Source organism: Tachysurus fulvidraco, chromosome 20 (assembly GCF_022655615.1).
Source record: "Tachysurus fulvidraco isolate hzauxx_2018 chromosome 20, HZAU_PFXX_2.0, whole genome shotgun sequence".
NCBI classification, from domain to species: domain Eukaryota; kingdom Metazoa; phylum Chordata; class Actinopteri; order Siluriformes; family Bagridae; genus Tachysurus; species Tachysurus fulvidraco.
In genome coordinates, this window is record NC_062537.1 from 18,404,889 (window position 1) to 18,428,127 (window position 23,239).

A 23,239-nucleotide genomic window follows, 5' to 3' on the forward strand; every position below is an offset into this window, starting at 1 on the left:
TTTAATTATTTTTAACTGCATTATTGAAGCTCCCAAATATTGACAACCGTGCAATTTCTCTCTCTGGGCAGATTTTCTCTTTTCTCCAAACAGGTCTTGTTTGATTAATCATATTTCAGGCATTTATAAAATGTGTGCACATTTAATCTGCAGTCAAACTACTCCTCTTCTAGTCCTTGCTGTTTGTGTATCAACAGCAGAGGCACTTTTGCATGCTCTCGCCCGCGGTTCTGTACCTTTCCATACGCTCCCCATGAAAGCTCCGTCTCTATGACCATGACCACGATGCCAAACATGCCGAAGATGAGCGCGTAGTCGCTGAGGCGCTTTCGCTTCTCAAACAGGGCCCTCCGGTGGCCGAGCTTCTGGCCGATGTTCTGGTTCTTCTTCTTGCCCTGTTTGCCGCCACCTCCTCCACCTCCTCCTCCGCCGCCTGCGCCGTCCGCCGTGGAGTACGGCAACGGAGCACCGGCGCGGTTCTCCGTCCTCGCGTCCACAGCGCACACGGGCTGCAGCGGCTGCGACTCCGAGTCGAACTCGTGCAGGTTGCGGCGTGACGAGCCGGCGCGGCTCAGCGGCCGCATCACGCCGCCGTTGTATCTGCAGCCGCTCATCGCGACGGCGGCTATTTCGTGGCGGGCCTCGCCGACCGGGCTTCCCGGCTGCTGCGGTTGATGGTGGTGGTGGTGGTGATGGTGGAGGCGGTGGTGATGTTGCCTGGATGAACTACCATGACTAGAAGGCGTGAGCTCACACGCGCTGTACCGGCACCCTTGCCTCGGGGAAGACGAGACGGACGGCGTCCTTACTGAAGTGCCGAGTTGCGTTTGAGACGACGTCCCTTGACAAACGAGGCTTTTGCGCGCGTGGCAGGTGCAGGTACGGGGGTCGCGCCGCCCGGCGGAGCGCTCCTCCTCCTCCTCTTCCTCCTCCTCCTCCTCTCGCGGTGCGCAGTGCTGCGGCTGGAGGCGCTGCTGTAGGAGGAAGCGACGCTGCGGCTGTAATGGGCTTTCCATCCCAGCGCCGCCGCTTCGCACCGACTGCGCGCTACGGTGTGCGCTGGTGGGCGTTCCCTGCTTGAGTGCGCTCTTGGTTGCCATGGTTACTTTGACAGCAAGAAAGGTAGGAGCAAACAAACAGCCACGGGGTAGTTGTGCTTGCCAACTTCTGCAAAGGAAATACACCTAAGTGGCCACTTTATTAGGTCGGCTACACTTAGATTATAAATGAATTATTTACCTTTCTTTCAGGTCCATTATTCACCTTATCCACACTATACTATTAAACCCTCAAGGACGTATCTTTTATACTTTTAGTGTATTTCTTTTACTTGGTCAATTGTGATTGTTTGATATCTGATCTACAATACCAGTAAAAACCTAACTGACTTCATGTTGGGTACCTTTAAGGTACAGTATTACACTAAAAGCTCATTAAAGATCCAGTTACAGATACAAGATCATTTTAACGGTACATGAACCATATAAAACAGACTATAGGTGCAAAAGATGTACCAGTGACCAGGAAAAGCACAGTTTAATACTTTTACTAAATGAAGAATCTGATGAAGAATTTCTGATCATGAATTGCATTTTTAGAAAGGTTGTAAGTATAGGCAATGGAGATTAGGTTTCTTCACGGGGTTGACAAGCTTTATAATCCAGGTGACCCTCAAAGAAGGAATCAATTGAGGTGGTAGGGGGACCTTGAAATCATGAATCACTGGAAGGAGACCTTGGCCAGATGCAACTGAAGAGTCACACATCTGGCTTGGAAGCATCTGGGAATCCTGCAGGAGGAACTGAAATAAAAATATTTTTTATTGCCACCGGGAAAAGCAAAAGGGAAAGATGCCAAATTGTCTACACTTTACTTGAGAGCATGATGAATGAAATTAGCACATCTACATTCTGTGTTTCCATAATAGGAGGTTTCCAGAACCTAGAACCTTCTCCATATCTTTTAGGAACCTATAATTAAAAAAAGAGAGCATAATTTCTTCTAAAAGAGTAAACAGTTGTTGTGATCACGCAGCTGATGGTTGGGAGATGGATTGAGATTGAGATTGTTATTTTTTCCTTGGTTGAAAACCTGTAGAAGATTAAAAACAAAAAAAGTTAATTAGATGAGGAATTGCATTAGCTTCACTGTGGGCTGTAGGATTTACCCAGAAAACACAACGATTTAAAGTAGCCTTATATTACAAAAACTATTGCATAAAATAAATAAATAAATATGCTTTATATTTCTAAAATTTTGGGTTAGTATTTGATTTGCTCCACTCCACTGAACTTTTTTTTGGAGTGATTTTATTTACTTTCAAGTTTTATTAGTCCATTTTTCCAGTGACAGGTATACACATAAAAAAAAAGAAAAAAAGAAAAATACAGCATTTCAGTCTAGCCATTTTCTGTTGATCTCTCCCATCAACCAGACATTTCCGACCAATCTGAATAATGTGAAATCCCAGAAGTTCGACATGCCATGAACAATAACAGTAAGTGCTGCCACATGACTAAATGAAAGATAATTGCATAAGTAGGTGTATTAGGAGTTGTTGCTAATAATGTTCTCAGTGAGTGGATATTTCTAATCGGGGCTCTCAAACAATTTAGTCAGGAAGCTCACTAACTGTAATATAATCCCAGACCCAATAAATACAGAATTATTTTACAAACTATCAAAAACTTGTCACAACTTTTTTAACCACAATACAATAATAGTTGCACGGTTATTAAAGCTATACTGTAGATATTTTAATTTCTTAACTTTTTCCCAATATATTTTATTTTTTATTTAAAATTGCCATCAGTTTCCAGAGTATTATTTATAAGCGTAATAACTTTGGTAATGGTGGGTTGTGATTTCCACCACTGCAACAAAATTAGAAAAACAAGAGCCCCTGGCTATGCTTGGAGATCTCCAGATTCCACTCTGTTTGTTTGTTTGTGTTAATTAGATTTTTCCCCCTGTGCAGTTTTTCGATTGTGAAGCAACTGTGGGTGTAAGAAAGGTGCTATATTGAATAAAACATATTATTATGCCTATCCATCCATCCATCCATCCATCCATCCATCCATCCATCCATCCATCCATCCATCCATCCATCCATCCATCCATCCATCTATCCATCCATCCATCTATCTATCCATACAGTACATCCATCCATCTTCTGTAGCACTTATCCTACACAGGGTTGCAGGGAACCTTTACTCAATACCAGGGCACAATCCAATCCAAGGGACAACCTGGACGAGGTGCCAACACATCACAGGGCACAATCAAACACACTCTCACACACATTCACACACTACAGACAATTAAGTGATGCCAGACAGCCTAGAACACATCTTTGAACTGAGGGAGGAAACACAGGGAGAACATGCAAACCCCACACACAGAACGGAGGCAGGAATCGAACCCCATGCTTAGTATAAAATCATTTACACAGATTCTCATCTTTTACACCAATGTAGTCAATCATCTACAAATTAGACAGAATATGAATATGCATAAATATGCAAATTCAGGACTCCTCCCAGATAGTCTCTTTATCCCAATGTATCAACTTTCCTCTTATCTCAGATACAGAATTAATATATTTTCACAGGCCACTGGGCGAGCTGCATGGTTTGATCCATAACAGCCTTTTAATTGACTTTTACAGCATAATTAAATGTTGAGCATTTTCTGCTGTAGGCCTGAGTGCGACTGTGTACAGATTTCACTCACTGCTTACATTCTGTCTTTGCAGCAGTTAATTAAACAAAACACAAATTATTTACCTGTTAACTATGTAAATATATTTATTTAGTCCCCCTGCCAGAAAACACATGCATTTGATACGTGTTTGTCATTTGATGCTTCAGCATCTACATAAAAGCTCTGTAGAATTAATAAGATTGTCAGTGTAATTGGATTTTGATTATACTAACATAACATGTATCTAGATTTTAAAATACATAATACTCTGTGGGCAGAATGGTGATGTAATGTGTACCAATGTTCTCCCATGTCTGCTCTGTGTCTGTGTGGGTTTCTTCTGGGTTCTCTGGTTTATTCCCATTTCCCAAAAATATGCCAGGATTGAACTGGATATGCTAAAGTGTGCCTAATTGTGAAAAGCACTGTGAAAGATGCTCTGGAGTACATCTAGGTTCTGGATAGGGTTTTCAGACAAAGTGACAAAGTTATCTTGGTCAGCATCATGATGGTTACACTAGGCATGAGGAAGGAATACATCCTGGATGAGATGCCAGTCCATTACAGAGCACGTTGTACAGGGGCAATTTATCTTAACCAGTTCACACTGGTGTATTTTTAATTTTTTTTGGGAGGTGGGAGGAAACTCGAGATCCCAGACAAAACCCACACAGTGCCAAAAAAAATCATAGTCCCATCAAGTCCCATTCATCTACTGAAAACAAATAAAACCTTTCACTGGAATGTTTGTGTAAAGCTAGATTTTTATAGAAATAAAACTGATCAGCATCCCGACACTAGGAGATTTATGGATTATTGGGTAATTATTGTGTAAAGCTGTTGGAATAAGAGCGCGGGAAACGTCGCAGTCCTGCACTGCAGTCACTCACTACGTCATCTTGGAACACTGAGCACGAGCTGCAGCAAAAAGGGAAGGAAACCCCCTTTCATTAAAAGAAAAAAAAAAACCCATATTGGTACATCCCAAATGCTCCGAGAGAAACAAAGGCTCCCCTCTCACACGCTCTCTATACAGTGCACTTTATTTTATTAGGGAGTTTGCTACTCCTGTATTAAGTGCACACTCATGAAATATAGAAAGCTTTTAGAGTTTTTATCTTTCATTAGCCAACCTAAAGGATGTCTTGTTGAATGTCTTTTTAATGTATTTAAATGAACAGATTAATAAAAAGCTGATTTAGAATTACAGCCAGAAATACTGTTCGAGTTGCTGATTGAGAAAATGAATAAACACATTCTGTGGTTTAACTGAGAAATAATATATTGCTTTGATTTTTGTACAGTAACTTTAAGACCAGTGCTTCCATCAAGCGTAGTGTTTAAGATTTGAATTTTTATTAGAACTTCAATTTTTATGAACATTTTTCAGGTATTTTAATCATCATCAGACATTAAACATATCTTCTTCTTCCACCATATTCATACAGATTCAGATATAAACTACACCACATGATGTCAAACTTCACAAACAAACAAACAAAATGTTAAACTGTCAGGATAGATTAATTCTACAAACAAACTATTTCAAACTTTTTTTGAAACATTAATTCATTGAAATTCAACAAAGAAGTAAATGAAATATAAATAGAAAGTAATTAATAAAGGATTGCTTCAATAAAGCAAACATATTAGTATTTCCTGGGAGATTATTATCAGATTTTAAAAACCTATTCGGAGCCTATTTTATAATTTATCCTGTTTTATTGTTGTTGTTGTTGTTGTTATCAATAACAATAATAACAACAAAAACAACAACAATAATAAATAATGATAAGAACAATAATAAGAACAACAACAACAACAATAATAATAATAATAATAATAATAAGAAAACGAGAAAAAGATAATATGAAGTTAATAATAAAACGACTACTGTTATAAGGCTTTATAGATGTGTAGATGTCTTATTGTTTTTCAATTATATGTCACTTTACCCTGTGCCCTCTGCAGAACTTGAAGTCAATATCATATAATTGATCTGTCTGAAATGTAAAGACCAGTTGGCACGTGTCAGTAAATCCATCCGTTCGTCTCCCTTGACACGAATTACACGCGCACTCAAAACCACTTTATTTTCTCACAAAGGCTTATTGACACATGCAGCTACAAGCACCAGGAGTTCAATCACTTAATCGTGAAATGCTTAATAATGAAACAGAACTGCCAAAATGTCAAGATCGAAAGATTTTATATCATTTGAGTCCAAACAATTAATTAGCAATAGTAATAATATTAATTAGTAATATTATATGTAATATAATAGTAATAATTAATTAGGTAAGGACTTTGTGGTGTGCTGGTGAAGGAAAATAATCAGTGATGGGGTGGAGTTTTTTCCCCTAATAACATCATATAAATTATATTCCTCTTATGCCACAGTAATTAACCAATGATAACTTGTTCTTATTTCTCTTTTTACATATTTCTACAAATGCTTTAAAAGTCTTAGTTATAGAGTGCTGAATCAATTTATAAACCAATCTGTAATAAGGACTTTTTGAAGAACATTAGATCATTTTTGTTACAGAAATGCATTTATGTAAGTGCTTTCATAAATCAAAAATGCTCTTTAAACCAAGTGCAAAAAATATTTTATGAACCATGTTTTTTTTTTTTTTTTTGCTTTGCCTGTCTATTTGAGTATTCATTATTATTTCGAAAAAAAATATCTCACTGCGGCCACCGTAGTTACCAAGGTTACACTCGCTGCCTCCTTTAGCCTGGATGTTGCCAGATTTGGGATTTTCGTACGTTTATAATCTTTTTTAGAGTTTCTAATCCTTGGCTTTTAACAGAGTCATTATATTTTTCCATCGGCAAAGTATGATTGGTATTATTAGATGAAATGTTACTATACCTTTAAATTAACAAAATAACATAATTATGTGTATACCATTTATTATTATGTTCATCTATCTATCTATCTATCTATCTATCTATCTATCTATCTATCTATCTATCTATCTATCTATTGCTCAGGGTAGATTGTGCCTATTATTAAATTAGTTCAATAATGTTACACCACTAATGTCCCTACTACCTTTGCCAGTGTGGGTGCAGGTTTTCATTCCAACCACCAGAAGCCACACCTGATTCCACCTGTTTAATCAGCTGTTCTTGGCTTTTAGTAGACTCTGGTGTGGCTTCTGCTTGGTTGGAATGAAAACCTGCACCCACACCGGACCTTTCCGGATAAGACTGGAGACCCCTGATTTAAAGCTTTGCTATAATTGAACAAATGACCTCATCTTCTACTGATATGACACTATTAAAAAAGTTATATCACTATATCATCCCAGTATGTGGTTCTTTCTCAAACTTTATGTGGCCACAAAGTTAGAAGCACACAAATGTATAGAACATATTGTACAATTACAATTTCCCTTCACTCGAACAAGAGGCCTAAACACTGTTCCAGCCTGACAAAGCCCATGTGACCTTGTGTGAGCTCCATGAAGATATGGTGTGTTAAGGCTAAACTCGAATGTCTAGCACAGAGCCTTTACTCTGACTCAGACCCACTGTACACCTTCTGGCATGAATTTAACAGACCTCCAGACCTCCTCACCCAACTTCAGTAAGTGATCTAACTAATGCTCTTGTAGCTGAATCATCATCATGCAGAAAGCCTTCTCAGAAGACTGTAATATAACAGCAAGTCTGGAATAGCATGGATAAAAAAAGCACATATGTCTGTGATAGCCAGGTCAACAACAACAACAAAAACAACTTTCCCATGTAGTAAATTCCTAGCTTCGTACTTGTGAATTCAAGGTTGTAAATTATGTGGATTGATGATGGTATGAAGTGGAATTTTGAGCCCAATTTGGCAACCTTGCCATAATCGAGCAGTCGTGCGGCTCTTAGTGTGTAACAGTATTTAAAAAACCTTTTCATAAAACGTTTTCATTTCAGTATCTCCTAAAAGGTCTTTCGTGACGCATTATCGGATCATATTGGCATGGGATAAAACAAATATATGCACAAAAAAAGCAGGTTTTCGCTTTTGCTAGGTTGCCAGGTGGTTAGCTTGGTAGCTAAAATACAAATATGACAGCCTTTGTTAGCTAGCTGGCTAATTTCTGTGGATTCTGGGCAAAAGGAGGTTTTTAGGTTTGTTTAAACTTGGCGTTTGCGTTGGGACGTTGTTTCATTTGTGCCCTGAATAATATTCGCATCAGGGTACGTTTTAATTTTTCCTGAACTTATGCAGTTTAAAAAATGAGGAACAAAGATGAGCCAGAAATTCTTGCGGATTGTACCGGTAGGCAGATTTTGGCTCAATCCCAAATGGATTGCGATTACTTGTATAAGTGTACTTTAAAGGGAGTGACGTGGTGACGCGTGCGCCCTATCTAGTGCTCTAGAGTTTCATTGAAGAGTAAATTGGGACACATCCCTTGACTCAATCCCAGATAACTGTCTTTAAGTGTTCTTTATATATTCATTTAAATGAACGTTGTTTAGTTGAGTTGTGTGTATTAATAATGCTAATAAAAATGTTTATACATTATAAAATTAAACGAAATTAATCCATACCTAGTTCAAAGATCATTGAGAGCCTCATTTTATACAGTGATATTTTTTTAAATTTCTACTATAAATTTTACTGTAAATTTGATTATAAGCTAAAACACACTTTTCCTGAACACCCTAAAATAAAAATGGTATTTTATTACAGACAACACAGTACCAGAAACGCCTGAGGCCAAGCGTCCATCTAAACCCGTTGCTGTCAAAGCCCCAGATCCTGTACTGGAGGACTCGTCCTCCGATTCGGATGTGGAGATGTCAGGAAGCTCTATGATCTCACTGGGGTAAGATGTGGCATCAAAGGCAACACTTTGTCAATTTTTGTCACGTTTACATATAACCTACAGCAGTTGTAGTGTTTACCAGGCCGGGGAAGACGTCTGGGACTTCGACACTGACAGCTCTGGGCACAATCTCCTTCTCTGATAAAGAGGATGAAGTAACAGGGGTGAAGACGGGCACGTCGCACCACGAAGGACAGGATCAGCGAACGGTACAGATCTCAGGAGACAAAATATTTTCATTATAAATATTTTTTTTCAACGCTACGGAACATTTGTGTCGATTAATGTTGTTTTGTTGTTCTTGTTTTTTCAGGAGACCAAACAGAAACATTCTTCATCTTTGAAGACATCTGGAAATGGAGGTAATGATTCAGTCACTCAGTCGCTCATAACTTGTTATACAGTAAATTCCTTAATTCCCTTCTTGATATTGTCCAGATGCTGACCTGTGGTTAGTTAGAAGTGGTGTTTAACATCTCGAGCATCGTCTCAGTGACGTTAATGGATTGGCTTTAAGGATGTGAACTGACAAGTTTTTTTTTTTTCTCTCTCTTTCTCAGATACAGTGTGTAAAAGAAGGCAGGAGGAGATGTGTGACAATTCCACAGAGAGCAATAATAGCAGCAAGAAGAGGCGTGAGTCACTGGTGAGCCCCCTTAATGCTCCTGTGTTATCTTCACATACACATCAAAGGTTCCCACTGCTTAATCGGAGCTCTGGAGAACCCCAGACTGATGGCATTAGGGTCATTCCCTGTCAATTCAGATAGCACTGTTACTTACTTCAGATTTCGTTCTGTCTTATTTTTTTATTTATAGGCGTATAATTATATTTTAATTAAAACGTCTTATCCAGGAAGACGTGCAATTTTTTATTTAATATCTCCATAAATATTACATTGAGCCAAATGAAATTTGGCAGACTTAAAGAGAGACTTATTTTCTGTCCATTTAAATGGAGAGATCTTACCACAGAGTGCCTTTTTTTCTTACGGCTGTCTCAAAAGGGTGAAAAGTGCAATGTTTCCATGTGAGTGATATTAAGGGCTTATCTTCTTACTCTACGTATATAGATGCATGTTATAAAAGTCAGAGTTTGTGCTTCAACTGCTATGTTAACTGTGTGTGAAAATCTGAGATCTGAACAATCAACAGAATTCAGATTACCTGTTGTGTTCCAAGCTTTTTCTTTATGTCTAGCAAATTTCATAAGGCTGGGAAAAATATTTCTGGAGATATTAAATCCCAAACATGGCTTCCCTAGACCAGGGGCAATTCACATGCTTTGCCAGCTTCCAAGCCACATTAGTATTTCAGTATGAACCTGTGATTTTATTTCATGACTGCAGAATGTTTTCCGTTTTCTAAAACGTCTTATCATGTCACGGTGGAGTTCCTGATCTGATATAACGCGAGTTCTCCAGTGCAAAACTACTAATGTGAAAATTGCATTAAAAAAAGCCCAAGGACAGAAACATTATTGCTTTTCCGTCATGTCAGCTCTTGGCTTAACGGTTAATCTTTTCCCCTCGCGGTGATGGACGGCTGCCTGGTCGGCTTATTTGTTACTTGTCATTGTGAGTTCTCTAAAGACGGTGTGTGGGCGTTTCGGTTGCCCAGCTGTGGGAACGATGGGATCAAGACAGAATTTAGAAACTTGCTTTGTTTACTCGTTTTGTTGACGTCTCTCGAGCCACAGTGTGCTTTTTCATACGAGTGCTCTTGCATTTAAATGCAAAAGTGTGCACACCCTTATGCTGTAAGGTGAAGTTACACCATGTCATTTGATGCTTCCAGCCAGCAAAAATGACCAAAAATGACCACCAAAAATGTCTCCTCAACTTGTCATTGCCCGACCTTCCGATCAACAACCCAGATCCTTAACCACTTGAGCCACCACTGACAGGGTATTGACTATATGACTATACTGACACTGACTATATTACAATATAAAAAAAATATAAAATAACCAATAACAAGGTGCCACAAATGCAGCCTAGAACAAAATGACGTTTAGGGTGACTGTGATCTGCTATTTTAGAAAATTAAAATTCTATCTGCCTTAAAATAGTGTTTTTAAGCTGGTGGTCTAGACACTATTAAGTGTGAGTTTTATTCACACCAAGGTCGCACTTCACAGGAAGCTGCTTATTTTTCCACTACCTCAAAATAATTTGGCTGCCACTAGCAACAGCACCGTAAAGGTTTTAAAGTAAAAATCAATAGGAGTCGGTTTTGTTCTTTCGAGCCAAATGGTATCATTAGCTAAAGGACTGAATTGACGTGCATTATGAGATTGCGGGTCATACAGCACTTTTGTGTACTTTCTACAGACGGATGATTCGGCCGACGAGGGACCTGAGCCCAGCTGGAAGGACCAGGAGACCATGGTTAAGAAGCTGCAGCATAGTTTTCCAAATCTCAACAAGGAGGTGAGTGACCAAAATCTGGATGACTTAATGCTCTCGGCTCACATGATTAATTATTATCACCATGGATCTGCTCAGAAAGTGAATTTGTGTGAATCTGGTTTGGAACCACTGATGATCCAATATCACAGTATCACTTTAGAACTTTCTGAATTGTGTAAATGTGAGCTCTCTATTTCAGGAGTATTGAACGGGGGTATCCTCCAAAGTAGTAGTAAAGGATTGTATTATAGTCATAGTGAAGGGGTGTGGCCTCAGTTTTTTGTATTTTCACAATTTAGGCCATCCTTAAAAATATTCTTGTTTGCCGTAACCCGACCGACCCTGTCAATTTAGGACCGACTCAATTTAGGACCGACTTGCCGGTTGTAAATTTGCGTTAAGACTGACCTTTTTTTTTTACTATTCAAACAACTAATACAAAAGCAATAAAATAATATTAATTATATTTTAGTAAGTATTGTAAATATATATATTGCCTAGGCCTACATACAAACAAAGGCTACGTTCTTTCTTTTAAATAAAAACCTGTGACGTCATCTATGTTTACACTATTGGTTACCGGATGTCACACTATTGGTTACCGGATGTCAGACTATGGCCTGTGCGTTTGCTTCCTCTCATACTCTCATTCACTGTCGGAGTCAACGGTTCGCGCTTGGTAATGATGGCTGCGGCTGCATTAAACAAAATGTACGCAGCCACTGTTCAAAGTCATACGGGTTCGGGCACCATAATACATCTAAAAAATTCATTGAAACAGCTCGACACCGCTTTAACTTGGAACGAAGTTCTGGAAAAACTGTCCAGCATCAAAATAAGGTTTGCAATGATGCGCCCGAAGGCACGGGTTGAAGACCCAGTCAGTGACGTCACGATATGCTAATTAGTTTAAAGTCATACCTACGTAATCACCATCACCAAAATTGTACTTTTTTTACATTGAAACTTGAAAAAAAAAATATAGACCTACCTACCGACCCTTTTTTTTTTTTTACTGTTAATGCAAACCAAAATATTTTTAAGGATGACACATTCGTCTGATCCTCAGAAGATACAGAGATACATATTTAGCCTAAACTGTACTAATGTGTGCGTTAGCAATGTGTTAAACGTGACGTGTGCATTGTTCCTGCAGGAGCTCAGGGACGTGCTTCACGAACACAGCTGGGTCATCGAGGACGCCCTGGAGGCTCTGCGCATGTTCTCTGAGCACGGTGAAGACTTTCTGCTGCTTTCTTTCAGCTTGAATGAGAAACGGTCTACATTATAAAGATCTGAGAGCGCATGGCGCTGTAATAACAGACGCTTTTGAGCAACCATTGCAGCGGCTGTAATTTGTATGTCGGCGTTGCCCGGCTCAGCGTTCGTAATCTCAGCTGTTCCCGCAGCACCGGCACTGCTGTTTCAGCATTTCCTGACAGGGACTTTAATAAAGCGTATTTCACCATAATAGGACTGAGGTGTTGAACCCAGTCGCTCTAAATTGGTTTTGCTCCAGCTCTCAGCACACCTGAGGCAGGCCATCAAGGGCCATGCAGTTTTGATTAACCGGCTAAGATTTGTTTGGTGCTGGAAAAGCACAAAAAAGATGGCTTGGCTCCTCCAGCACAGTGTGGAAGTGGTGTACAGATTTACATTTATTCATCTTGCAGACGCTTTTATCTGAAGTGACATACAGGTTGGATAGGATGCAATCCAAGCCCAGTGCTGTTGAAGAAAATTACAAAGATACTGTAAAGAAAAAATATGTCTCTTTTTGTGATGTATAGACAGATTTTGATCGCACCATCTGACATTTTTAGAACGGGAAATTATGGGATACAGATATCAATTTTTTCACATTTATAGACAGGCTTTTTTTACTTACAACATAATGATGTAAAGATTTTTTATAAAACAGTATACAACACTTATTCATTCATAAACTAAAAAAAAAAAAATCAGCTTTGTATACATATCAAACTCCATGACCATACAAAAACCAGAAAACTGATCAAAGCGATACTGTGAATAAGAGACCTGGGATGAACACAGGCCATTCTTTATGATTGGAGCAGTTCAAGGTCTACAATAAGTAGGCTTCTTTCACATCATTATCATCTCCTTTTTTTTTTCTTTCAGTGGTGGAGTGCAGCAGTGATGACTCTGACCCCGAACCCCCTCCGTCTTCTGAACGCAAAAGCACAAATCCGACTCCAAACCCCAGCACTTCTGCAACAAAGCAGCTACCAAACAGATCCCTCAATGGAGACCGAGACGCTCGGATGAGTAGGAGACAGCTGACGAGAGAAATCCAGAAGCAAGATAGCAGCTCAGAAGACAATGCAAGCGACTTCGAGGCGTCCCCCGGACATTTAGACTTGGACTCGGATTCGGACGAGGCTGATGAGAAGCTTCCCAGGCTGAAGTCTCAGATCCTGGATTTCTTCCAGAAGGCCACGGTCGACGAGCTGACACTGATCGCTGGCTGCTCTCTAAAGAAGGCTCAGAAAATCATTGAGCTGAGGCCGTACCAAAAGTGGAACGATCTGGTGAGCTCCATCCATCCATCCATCCATCCATCCATCCATCCATCCATCCATCCATCCATCCATCCATCCATCCATCCATCCATCCATCCATCCATCCATCCATCCATCCATCCATCCATCCATCCATCCATCCATCCATCCATCCATCCATCCATCCATCCATCCATCCATCCATCCATCCATCCATCCATCCATCCATCCATCCATCCATCCATCCATCCATCCATCCATCCATCCATCCATCCATCCATCCATCCATCCATCCATCCATCCATCCATCCATCCATCCATCCATCCATCCATCCATCCATCCATCCATCCATCCATCCATCCATCCATCCCTGTTTTATCTTTTATCAGTTCATCTACTAGAACAATAAATGGAAGCCAGCAGTGTGTTCAGGAGTTAAGCATTTAGGGTTTATAGCATTAGCATTTCATGTGAACAATGAAGAACATACCAGGACTTTCCTCCGTATACATATTTTCCACAGGATGATGTCCTACACAGAGGTAACGGCCTCTCTGCGGAGCTGCTCACCGGGTGTCGAGAGGTCCTGAGGGAGCGAGAGGTGGTACAGGGGCTCATGGTCAAGTGTGAGGAAATTTCCAGAAAGATGACTGAATTGGTGCAGAAGGGACTGGGATCTATGAGTCAGCCTCACATCCTTAACAGCACGTGTGTGCCTTTTGGTTCTTGTTAGGACTTATAAGTTGTTTTTTTTGCCTTTGTTGACTTTGTGTTGGGGGCACGGTGGCTTAGTGGGTAGCACGTTCGCCTCACACCTCCAGGGTCGGGGTTCGATTCCCGCCTCCGCCTTGTGTGTGCGGAGTTTGCATGTTCTCCCCGTGCCTCGGGGGTTTCCTCCGGGTACTCCGGTTTCCTCCCCCAGTCCAAAGACATGCATGGTAGGTTGATTGGCATCTCTGGAAAATTGTCCGTAGTGTGTGAGTGTGTGAGTGAATGAGAGTGTGTGTGTGCCCTGCGATGGGTTGGCACTCCGTCCAGGGTGTATCCTGCCTTGATGCCCGATGACGCCTGAGATAGGCACAGGCTCCCCGTGACCCGAGAAGTTCGGATAAAGCGGTAGAAAATGAATGAATGAATGAATGAATGAATGAATGACTTTGTGTTTTTTTTTGTTTGTGTGTGTGTTCAGTAGCGCAGCTCTGTCTATATCATGCACATACAAAAAGACGAACTACTATCCGAATTCTGATATGATTATTTTCTATGTGCGTGTTTCCAGGTTCGAGCTGAAACCGTACCAGTTGATTGGCCTTAGCTGGCTGACCCTGCTACACAAGAACCAGCTAAGCGGGATCCTGGCAGACGAGATGGTGAAATCTCTCACACACTTCTCTCACCTTTTATAATTTAGTCAATCTTTCCTTCTACAGTCGTACAACATTATTTAAAAATCTGTTTGGTGAAGAATTATGTTAGATGATTATTTCACCAAAGTGTTTAACAACACCCTGACAAAACAGATGGAGTGTGTTGTATTAAACGTACAGTACAACGTCAGCACAAACCTGAAGCATGGATTGTTGTTGTTTTTTTCTAGTTGATAAATAGAAGGGAAAAAAAAGCTGATGTGTGCTGAGAAGGTTCTAGATAATGATAATAATAAAACGTCGATTTCCTGGATCCACCGAAATTCATTCATACACAATTCTACATTTTGTTTACAGGGTTTGGGAAAGACTATACAAGTTATCTCTTTTCTGGCACACTTGTATCAGGAGGGGAACAGAGGGCCGCATCTCATCACTGTGCCTTCATCCACGCTAGGTGGGTGCAGCGACTAGCGCTAAGCATACCTCTCAAACGTTTGTGCTTTATCTGAAAGTTCTCCTATTTGCAGATAACTGGGTTCGAGAGCTGAACCTTTGGTGCCCGAGTTTAAAAGTGCTGGTTTACTACGGTAAGGTTCAGAGTTGTAGTGACATGAAGGACTCAGCTCTGTGAGCAGTAAAATGGCGGAGTTGTCTAACCCACAGTGTCTGTCTAGGGTCTGTCGAGGAACGGAAGTGCATCCGCTACGAGATCCTGAACGAAGAGGTGGACTATAACATCATTGTCTCAACGTGAGTGTTGAAATCTGTGTCTATCTGCAAAATCGCTTCAGGGACATCTTTGACTTGACGGATCCCAAGCCCCGCCCCTAATCCGTTACTGTTGCTGTATAGGGGGAAGTTTTGGAAATGGTGGATAAGGTTAAAACAAAAGGATTCAGGAATTGGTTTCATATAAAATCTCAGTGATAACTTAAGCATACATAAATAATGTTGAATTAATTCAACAAACACATGCTGAAGTGCTTAAAAGTAATGATGCATGGCAGCAGACTCCTGAGCAGTGACAGCTATAAGACTATACAAGCATGTGTGTCAGTGATCACACACATCAACGCAGGACCTCTAGCTGTGTGTGAAGTGAAGCAATAACAGTCGAACACTAAAACGCTTACTGAAGCTGCATGAGGTAAATTGAGCTCTTGGTGTGTGTTATATCTGCTAATAAAGCGTGGGTGTTTCTCAAAGGCTGCTCATTAGCATCTACTGCTTTTAAAGCAGTTTTTCTTTCTTTCTGCCCCAGATACAACCTGGCCATTGGGAACTCCAACGATCGCAGCCTGTTCCGTAAACTCAAGCTGGAATACGCCGTTTTTGATGAAGGACACATGCTGAAGAACATGAGCTCGCTGCGCTATCGCCACCTTATGGGCATCAATGTAAGTGCAAACGTTTGTCTGGAGGTTGGTCAATATCCCTGACAGTCAGGAGTGTCTTTAAAAGTGCGTGTGTGCGTGTGTGCGTGCGTGCGTTTGTGTTCTCCATAGGCCAAATATCGGCTGCTGCTGACTGGAACGCCGCTGCAGAACAACCTGCTTGAGCTGATGTCTCTGCTTAACTTCATCATGCCCAACATGTTCTCCAGCAGCACCTCACAGATCGGCAAGATGTTCTCCATGGTAGGAAACACATTATGTGATAAACACATCATGAGATACCTAAAGCATGTTTCAGTGTCAGTTACACGTGTACTGTAGGTTAAAAACTTACAGGCCCGAGGACAGATTTCTTTTTACAAACATATGGTTGCTGTAGAATGCCGCATCCTGATTGGTCAGAAGCTGTGCATTATTTCGCTATAACAGATGTAACATGAATGACAGGTTAATATTAATGATCTTGTTCTAGTAAGTTATTGTTTTTCTAATAATACCAACACAGGGACTTGTACAGCAGATGATCCAAAGACTTAAAAATTAAACAAATTTAAAAACGTACTTTTTGTTAGAAGACGTTTAGTTTAACGCTCAGAGAAAGGATTTCTTCAGGCGTAAAGGAAAGTCTTTAGGACATAGAAGCTTAAGCTTTCTAGTTTCTCAGTCAAATGACAAGCTGTGTTTTATATATATATATATATATATATATATATATATATATATATAAAACAAAGAATCCCTTTTCTAACAGTATACTTGTACTTTAGATGTGTAATATAATTTTGGATCAAATCCATTTAATTCAAGATCAATCAGAACGAACTAATTCAAATACCATAAGAACCGAGTAGAAAGTTTTTAGAGGAGACTTTGGAGGAGACTTTGAGCACCGCAGCCCTGCCCGAATACAGCCGTCCTAATGCAGCACAATTTAATGAAATTTTGAAATCAGCGAGAAACTAAACATAGACCATCCACAATCTTTTAAACAAATCTTAAACTGGTCTTTTCCCCCCCAAAAAACAGATTTGCACCGAAGCTGTGAGACTAATGTAAACACCAGGTATTGAAATTCTGACTAACTGGAAAAGGAGTTCTGCCTCAGAGCACATGCAGTCCTTCAGAGCTGGAACATGGTGGTTTACGGCTCATTTATCAAACTCAACTAAACCTCTACAGCCGAATGCTGTAATGCCACGTAATCCTTGTGTACGATCGCGGATCTAAGCTCATGAACTTTAAGTACAGACTCCCATCACTATTCTTTTTTTTTTTTTTTTTTTTTTTTTTTGTTCCCCCCATACGCTCAGCTGAACATCTTAAGCAGCTTAACAATGTGGTTGGAAGATTATATGAAGATTTGGGCGTGTAATTTTTTTTTGTGGCTGGAGTTTCATCCTCTTTTCGGCTTAAAAAAAAATCGAAAGAGTAAATTGTGTTGTTTTATAATTCAGGGTTTTTCTGTAGTGCTTTTCATGCTTCAACACACCTGATTGGTTCCCCAAAGAGCTTTAATTAAACAGCTCAGAGTAGGAAAAGAAGTACGCAGTCCAGTGGCTGTGCAGGATCAGGAATGGAAATGCAATATTACAGCAATGCTGAGTTGAGCTCATCCTTTGTCTGTGTGTGTGTTTGTGTGTACGCAGAAATCCTCAGAGGAGCAAAGCAGCTTTGAGAAGGACCGTATTGCTCACGCCAAACTCATTATGAAACCCTTCATCCTGCGGCGTATTAAACGTGAGGTACTGTGCAGCTTGCCATGTGCCTGTGAGTCAATGCTGTGTGTGTGTGTGTGTGGGTGCTATTAATGATATTTTTTCAATTCTTGAAGCTAATTCTTTTAAATTAGTTTCAATAACTGCAGCTCTGATAGAACTTCCAGCTGCAAGACAAATCACTCTGGATTCATGCTCGTTTAAGCACATCCTCGTTTCTAAAGCAACAGCGTCTTCCATCACATGATGGAAGAATTTTTAAAAAATGTTTTGTGATTTAGAAAAAAATGAACTGTACTCACTGATAGTGAGGTTTATTTAACATTTATGGAAGGAGTCTCCAGTGTCAGCACTTTGTACAGTATCTGTTAGAAATAAAGCTGTAAAGTATTTCTATTCCTAACACAAAGGGTTTGTAGAACATCTGTTTACGTCTGCTACGTAAAATCAGGACCCGAATGTAACTTTAAACGTGTTGTTCCTTGATTTCCATAAAATTAAAAAAAAAATGTTGCCATGTTGCTGACTTAAACATCTCTGTTCTGCTCACCAGGTCCTGAAGCAGCTGCCTGCCAAGGAGGAGCAGATTGAGTTCTGTGCCATGAGCGAGAAACAACAGCAGCTTTACGACACTCTGTTCAGCAAGCTAAAGACCTCCAGCAACACAGAGAGTATGTTGGAGGAAGACTACAGTGATGATGATGATGATGATGATGATGAAAGGAAATTAGCTTCATTCATTCATTTTCTACCGCTTATCCGAACTACTCGGGTCACGGGGAGCCTGTGCCTATCTCAGGCGAACGTGCTAACCACTAAGCCACCGTGCCTCCCGAAATTAGCTTCAATTTCTACAAAATATTTGTAAAGAAACAAGCTGTATTTTCTTATATCTTATAATATTAACTTACTGTTATGATACCAAACATTAATGAGATGCTTACGCAAGATTTCCCAGTGATTAGCTCCCACCATTTTTGCCTCAACTGGGAGAAAGTCTGTATAGATCTTAGAAAAACACCAGATATTCATGCTTTGTACTTCACATTGTGCTCCCAAAATCATTACTCTCATTAAAAAGACTGAGGTGCTCTGGAGAGCTTGAGTTACAGGGATTGTAATAGTGCTTAGTCATTTGTACCAATTAAAAGGAAAAAATGACGAGAAGAGAAAACAGCAGGCTAAATCATCATCCTGACCATCGTAATTAAATATGATCGAGGCAAAAACCAATACAGTAAACGTACTCCTCGTTATTTAAAAAGCAAACAGATCCATTTTCCCCTACATAATAACTAGTCTCTGTCCGTTGTTCTCACCCAGAGCGAGAACTGACCAACGTCATGATGCAGCTGAGGAAGATGGCCAATCACCCGCTCCTGCACCGGCAGTATTACTCCAGCAGGCGTCTCTCCACCATGAGCAGACTCATGCTCAAGGTGAGCAGGTGTATCATTCATCCCCACGTGAGAATATCTCCAGGCTGTGTAGCGGAAGTAGATTACAGCCTTTACATCCATCAGGTTTAATTTAAGCAGTATGCAGATCAGGGGACGGAGGTGCAGTCATTTATATTTCATTATCTAACATACAGATGAATCCTGTTACTAAATATGTTACTAAATACTGTAGATAATTATGTTACTGCATTTGGCATATTTAGCTTTTTTGTGCTTGAAATAAACAAAAAATAATGTATCAGCCAAACGAATAAGATTTAATTAGACAAGCATCAGTATTCTTCAGGTACGTCCTGTGGTCTGTATGTTTATTGTGCCCTAAATCGGTCTGGTGCTTTGTGGCCGCACAGGAGCCGAGTCACCGCGACTCGAACCCGGCTCTGATCGAAGAGGACATGGCGGTGATGTCCGACTTCGAGCTGCATCATCTGTGCCAGCAGTACCCTACGCTACATGACCATCAGCTGACCACAGAGCAGCTGCTGGATTCGGGGAAGCTCCACCTCCTCACACCTCTACTGACAGACCTCAAAGAACAGGTGCTTCCAGTCTGGTTGTTATCATTGTGTATAAGCTAACACAGTCTCACAGCACTGTAAGATTTACATCTGCTCTGCCTTTCAGGGTCACCGAGTGGCCCTCTTCAGCCAGTTCACCATGATGCTGGACATCCTGGAGGTGCTGCTCAAACACCACAAGCACAGGTACATCCGAATGGACGGCTCCACACCAATGAGTGACAGGTAAGTTTCTTCACGAGACAACGTTGCTTCTTTAGTTAATCAGTGCAAAATCATCTAAATCATCACAATTTGTCCTTTTAGCTTTTCATAAAAGCTATTAAAATACCATCCATATCTGCAGCCCTCAGACCTTATAGTAAATGTCACAGCTGCGACCGCTCTCCCGCTCCACAGATATTTCTGGCCACACGTACATGATGACATTTACAGCTATCTTGTAAAGAAGGTGGCCGTGAATCGTGATCAGTGGTATCGCCAAAATATTTCATTTTTCATTCATCTTCAGTAAGTTCTGCACCCTTATCAAGGTCACAGTGGTGTGTGAGGTGAGGACACGTCCTGGATGAGCAGTCCAGGCTGATCTCACACTCGTATCTCTCACACACCTATAACCAGTCCAGAGAACTTGCAGAAAACCCACACAGGAAACCCAAAGAGATAAAGAGAAACACCTGATAGACTGCTGGAGCTTTCAGGTGGTGACACGACCCACGACTCACGACTGTCTGATTAGTTCCCGTGATGCAGAATAAGGAATTAATGAAATTAATGAATCTGCTTTTCTTTCTTTTTTTTCCAAATTCAAACTTAGATTTAAAAGTAGAATAGAATAAATCGAAAAAGAAAATATTTTTTTTAGATTCAGACAATTTATTGAATGCTTTTTATGCAAATTCAAACTTTAGGCCACGCCCACAACCGGAGTCTCATTCTGACTTTGAATTTCTGAGCAAGATAGTGACCATTTTTTTTGCTCTGTAATGTATTTGTAAGTGTAATACTCAAAGTACATAATCAAATCTGTGACATTATTCATTATATAATTACACAGTAATCAAATCTGATCACTACTAACACTGATTAATTCAATTCAATTAAAGTTTATTTGTTTAGCGCTTTTTACAATAGACATTGTCTCAAAGCAGCTTTTCAGAACATAAACACAGAGCAGAAGGTAAACATAATTAATGATAAAGGAATTAACGAATAATAAAAGAAATAAGAATTAACAGAATAAAAATTCTAGATTATTATTAGATGTATATAGTTCACAGTGTATATGTATTTATTCCCCTATGAGCAAGTCTGAGGTGACTCAGGCAGCAGTGGCAAGGAAAAACTCCCTTAAATTGGTAATGGAAGAAACCTTGAGAGGAACCGGACTCAAGGGGGAACCCATCCTCATATGGGTGACACTGGGGGTGTGATTGTAATATACAGTCAGTTAAATGTTGTATTGGTGTGAGGTTCAAATGATTAATAAGGGAAGATGCTTACGACACACACGTGATGATTTAAACAGCAAGCTTCCTGTAAAAATGAGCTGCTTAACTCTCATGGATGGAAAAGCATTTGATACTTTTTAACAGATATTTCGTCTCATCCCATGATTCTCTTCTGTTCACTACGACAGGATCGTGTTAATCGACCAGTTCAACACGGACCGGGAGATCTTTGTGTTCCTGCTGTCCACTAGAGCTGGAGGACTCGGCATCAACCTGACCTCAGCTAACGTTGTCATCCTGCATGACATCGACTGCAATCCATACAACGACAAGCAGGCAGAGGACCGGTGTCACCGTGTCGGACAAACCAGGTTCAGAGAACGCTCACCATGATGATATATAAATAACTGAATTTACAGTGTTTAATGATGCTTTTGTTTTTAACGTCTTACGATAAAAGACACGATTAAGCACAGAAAAGGAGCAAAATAGAAAAACGTTTGTAATCTGTATGAAAAAATACCATACAATACCTGCGACATCTCATAAAAGTACATTCGTCAGAATTCAGCGTGATATCGATTTCACGTGGCATTCGAATTAACCTTCTCTTAAGATTTTTTTTTAGCCACTTATGACATTATTTCTAAGAAAATTCCAACGTTGAGTGTATTTCAGAACCAGGCTGTGGTTTTAACAAACAAATAGTTTACTGCATTTGTTTCTTCCAAAAACAAGTAGCTCAACCCAAAAGAAGCACTGAGGAACTCTTAGAGAACATGAACTGAGTGAAGCTCTTTAAGAATCTGGTTGAGAAACTGGCAGAAGTGTTTAAAAAACACTTGTCATTGTGTAGTTCTGTATGTTTTATTTTATAATGTCTGTTATTATTGTAAACCTGTAGAAAATAGTAAATACGAAGCCCTTCTCTGAGCGCGTGTCCAAACATTTGGTACTATATAAAGGATATTAGGGATTGTCAGCATGTCGTACACATAATAATAGGTAACGGTGGTAATTAGCAGTTCTATCCAAGTTAATTTCAATAGAAATAAGCTTTTATATTTTATATCAATAAGCATTTTTTTTTGTCTGACGCAGGAATGTTAAGGTGATCAAGCTGATAAGCAAAGACTCCATAGAGGACGCAATGCTCCGAATCGGCCAGAGGAAACTCAAACTAGAGCAGGACATGACAGCCAATGAGGAAGGTGAGCTCCCTGATTATTCTATTAAACACCAATATGGTGATTACACTTCCCCATGAATGTGTTTATTTTTGTTGAGTGTATATCAGAGAACAGCCATGCTGCGTATATCACATGCTCATGTAATTTATGTCTACGTAACGTTCTTCCTTCGTCTAGGTGATGAGGACACCATTCCTGATGACATAGCCTCCCTTCTCAAAGCTACATTGGGTCTGTGAGAAATAAAGGATCACTGGATCATCAGTGTTGGTTCATCGTTCGTGAGAGCGTTGTTTCATTTTGACTGAAGTACTGTAACACAAAGAACATGTGCACTGATCCTGAATGTTTATACTGGAGATATAAGTTTACAAATTCTTTACACATCCTCTGGAAAAACTCCTGTAGGAAGTGCACCATGGTTTTTGGATCCATTTCAGAATGTAATAAAGTATTGTTCTGTTTTCATTTTCTGTGTTTGCCAAAACTTTAAATATTAAAAAAAGAGTAAAATCACAGTATGCATTTTTTTTACCCTCATGTTTTGTATTATTCAACTACTATTACTACTAATACTACTAATAATAATAATTATAGAAATCCTCATCTGTATGTGAAAGAAAAATATCAGGGAAAACATGTTTTGAGTGGTATATCTTATCACAAAT

At 39.9% G+C, this 23,239-nt stretch overlaps 2 protein-coding genes across 5 annotated transcripts in view; one reads left to right on the forward strand and one right to left on the reverse strand.

The window, feature by feature from the left end:
- The window catches only part of kcnn2 (potassium calcium-activated channel subfamily N member 2), a 42,236-nt gene extending 41,220 nt beyond the window's left edge, over window positions 1-1,016 (reverse strand). Inside the window, exon 1 of the mRNA XM_027175445.2 lies at window positions 237-1,016. Within this exon, the coding sequence (XP_027031246.2) occupies window positions 237-1,016 (780 nt within the window). The remainder of the gene's footprint in view (window positions 1-236) is intronic.
- Window positions 1,017-7,135: 6,119 nt separating this feature from the next.
- Window positions 7,136-23,087, forward strand: smarcad1b (SWI/SNF-related, matrix-associated actin-dependent regulator of chromatin, subfamily a, containing DEAD/H box 1 b). Of its 4 annotated transcripts, none has more exons than XM_047804934.1 (23): window positions 7,136-7,300; window positions 8,405-8,540; window positions 8,623-8,749; window positions 8,854-8,902; window positions 9,101-9,186; window positions 10,873-10,971; window positions 12,107-12,185; window positions 13,093-13,502; window positions 13,997-14,181; window positions 14,753-14,843; window positions 15,198-15,297; window positions 15,371-15,430; window positions 15,518-15,593; window positions 16,105-16,240; window positions 16,349-16,480; window positions 17,884-17,979; window positions 18,506-18,623; window positions 19,276-19,391; window positions 19,763-19,951; window positions 20,037-20,155; window positions 21,570-21,752; window positions 22,483-22,592; window positions 22,749-23,087. In XM_047804934.1, the coding sequence occupies exons 1-23, from the start codon at window positions 7,261-7,263 to the stop codon at window positions 22,808-22,810; spliced, it is 2,799 nt and encodes a 932-aa protein (XP_047660890.1). In that variant the 5' UTR covers window positions 7,136-7,260; the 3' UTR covers window positions 22,811-23,087. The 4 variants fall into 4 exon arrangements, with proteins under 4 accessions (XP_047660890.1, XP_047660889.1, XP_047660892.1 ...); XM_047804933.1 differs by lacking the exon at window positions 7,136-7,300 and adding an exon at window positions 7,569-7,987; XM_047804936.1 differs by lacking the exon at window positions 7,136-7,300 and adding an exon at window positions 7,596-7,905.
- The last annotated feature ends 152 nt before the right edge of the window (window positions 23,088-23,239 follow it).

Bases quoted from the DNA above. Each gene is read 5' to 3' on its own strand.
- smarcad1b (XM_047804933.1), top strand. From the start codon at position 7,945: ATGAGGAACAAAGATGAGCCAGAAATTCTTGCGGATTGTACCG. The intron at 19,392-19,762 runs GTGAGCAGGTGT...GTGGCCGCACAG, and splicing joins TGAGCAGACTCATGCTCAAG to GAGCCGAGTCACCGCGACTC. The intron at 19,952-20,036 runs GTGCTTCCAGTC...TCTGCCTTTCAG, and splicing joins TGACAGACCTCAAAGAACAG to GGTCACCGAGTGGCCCTCTT.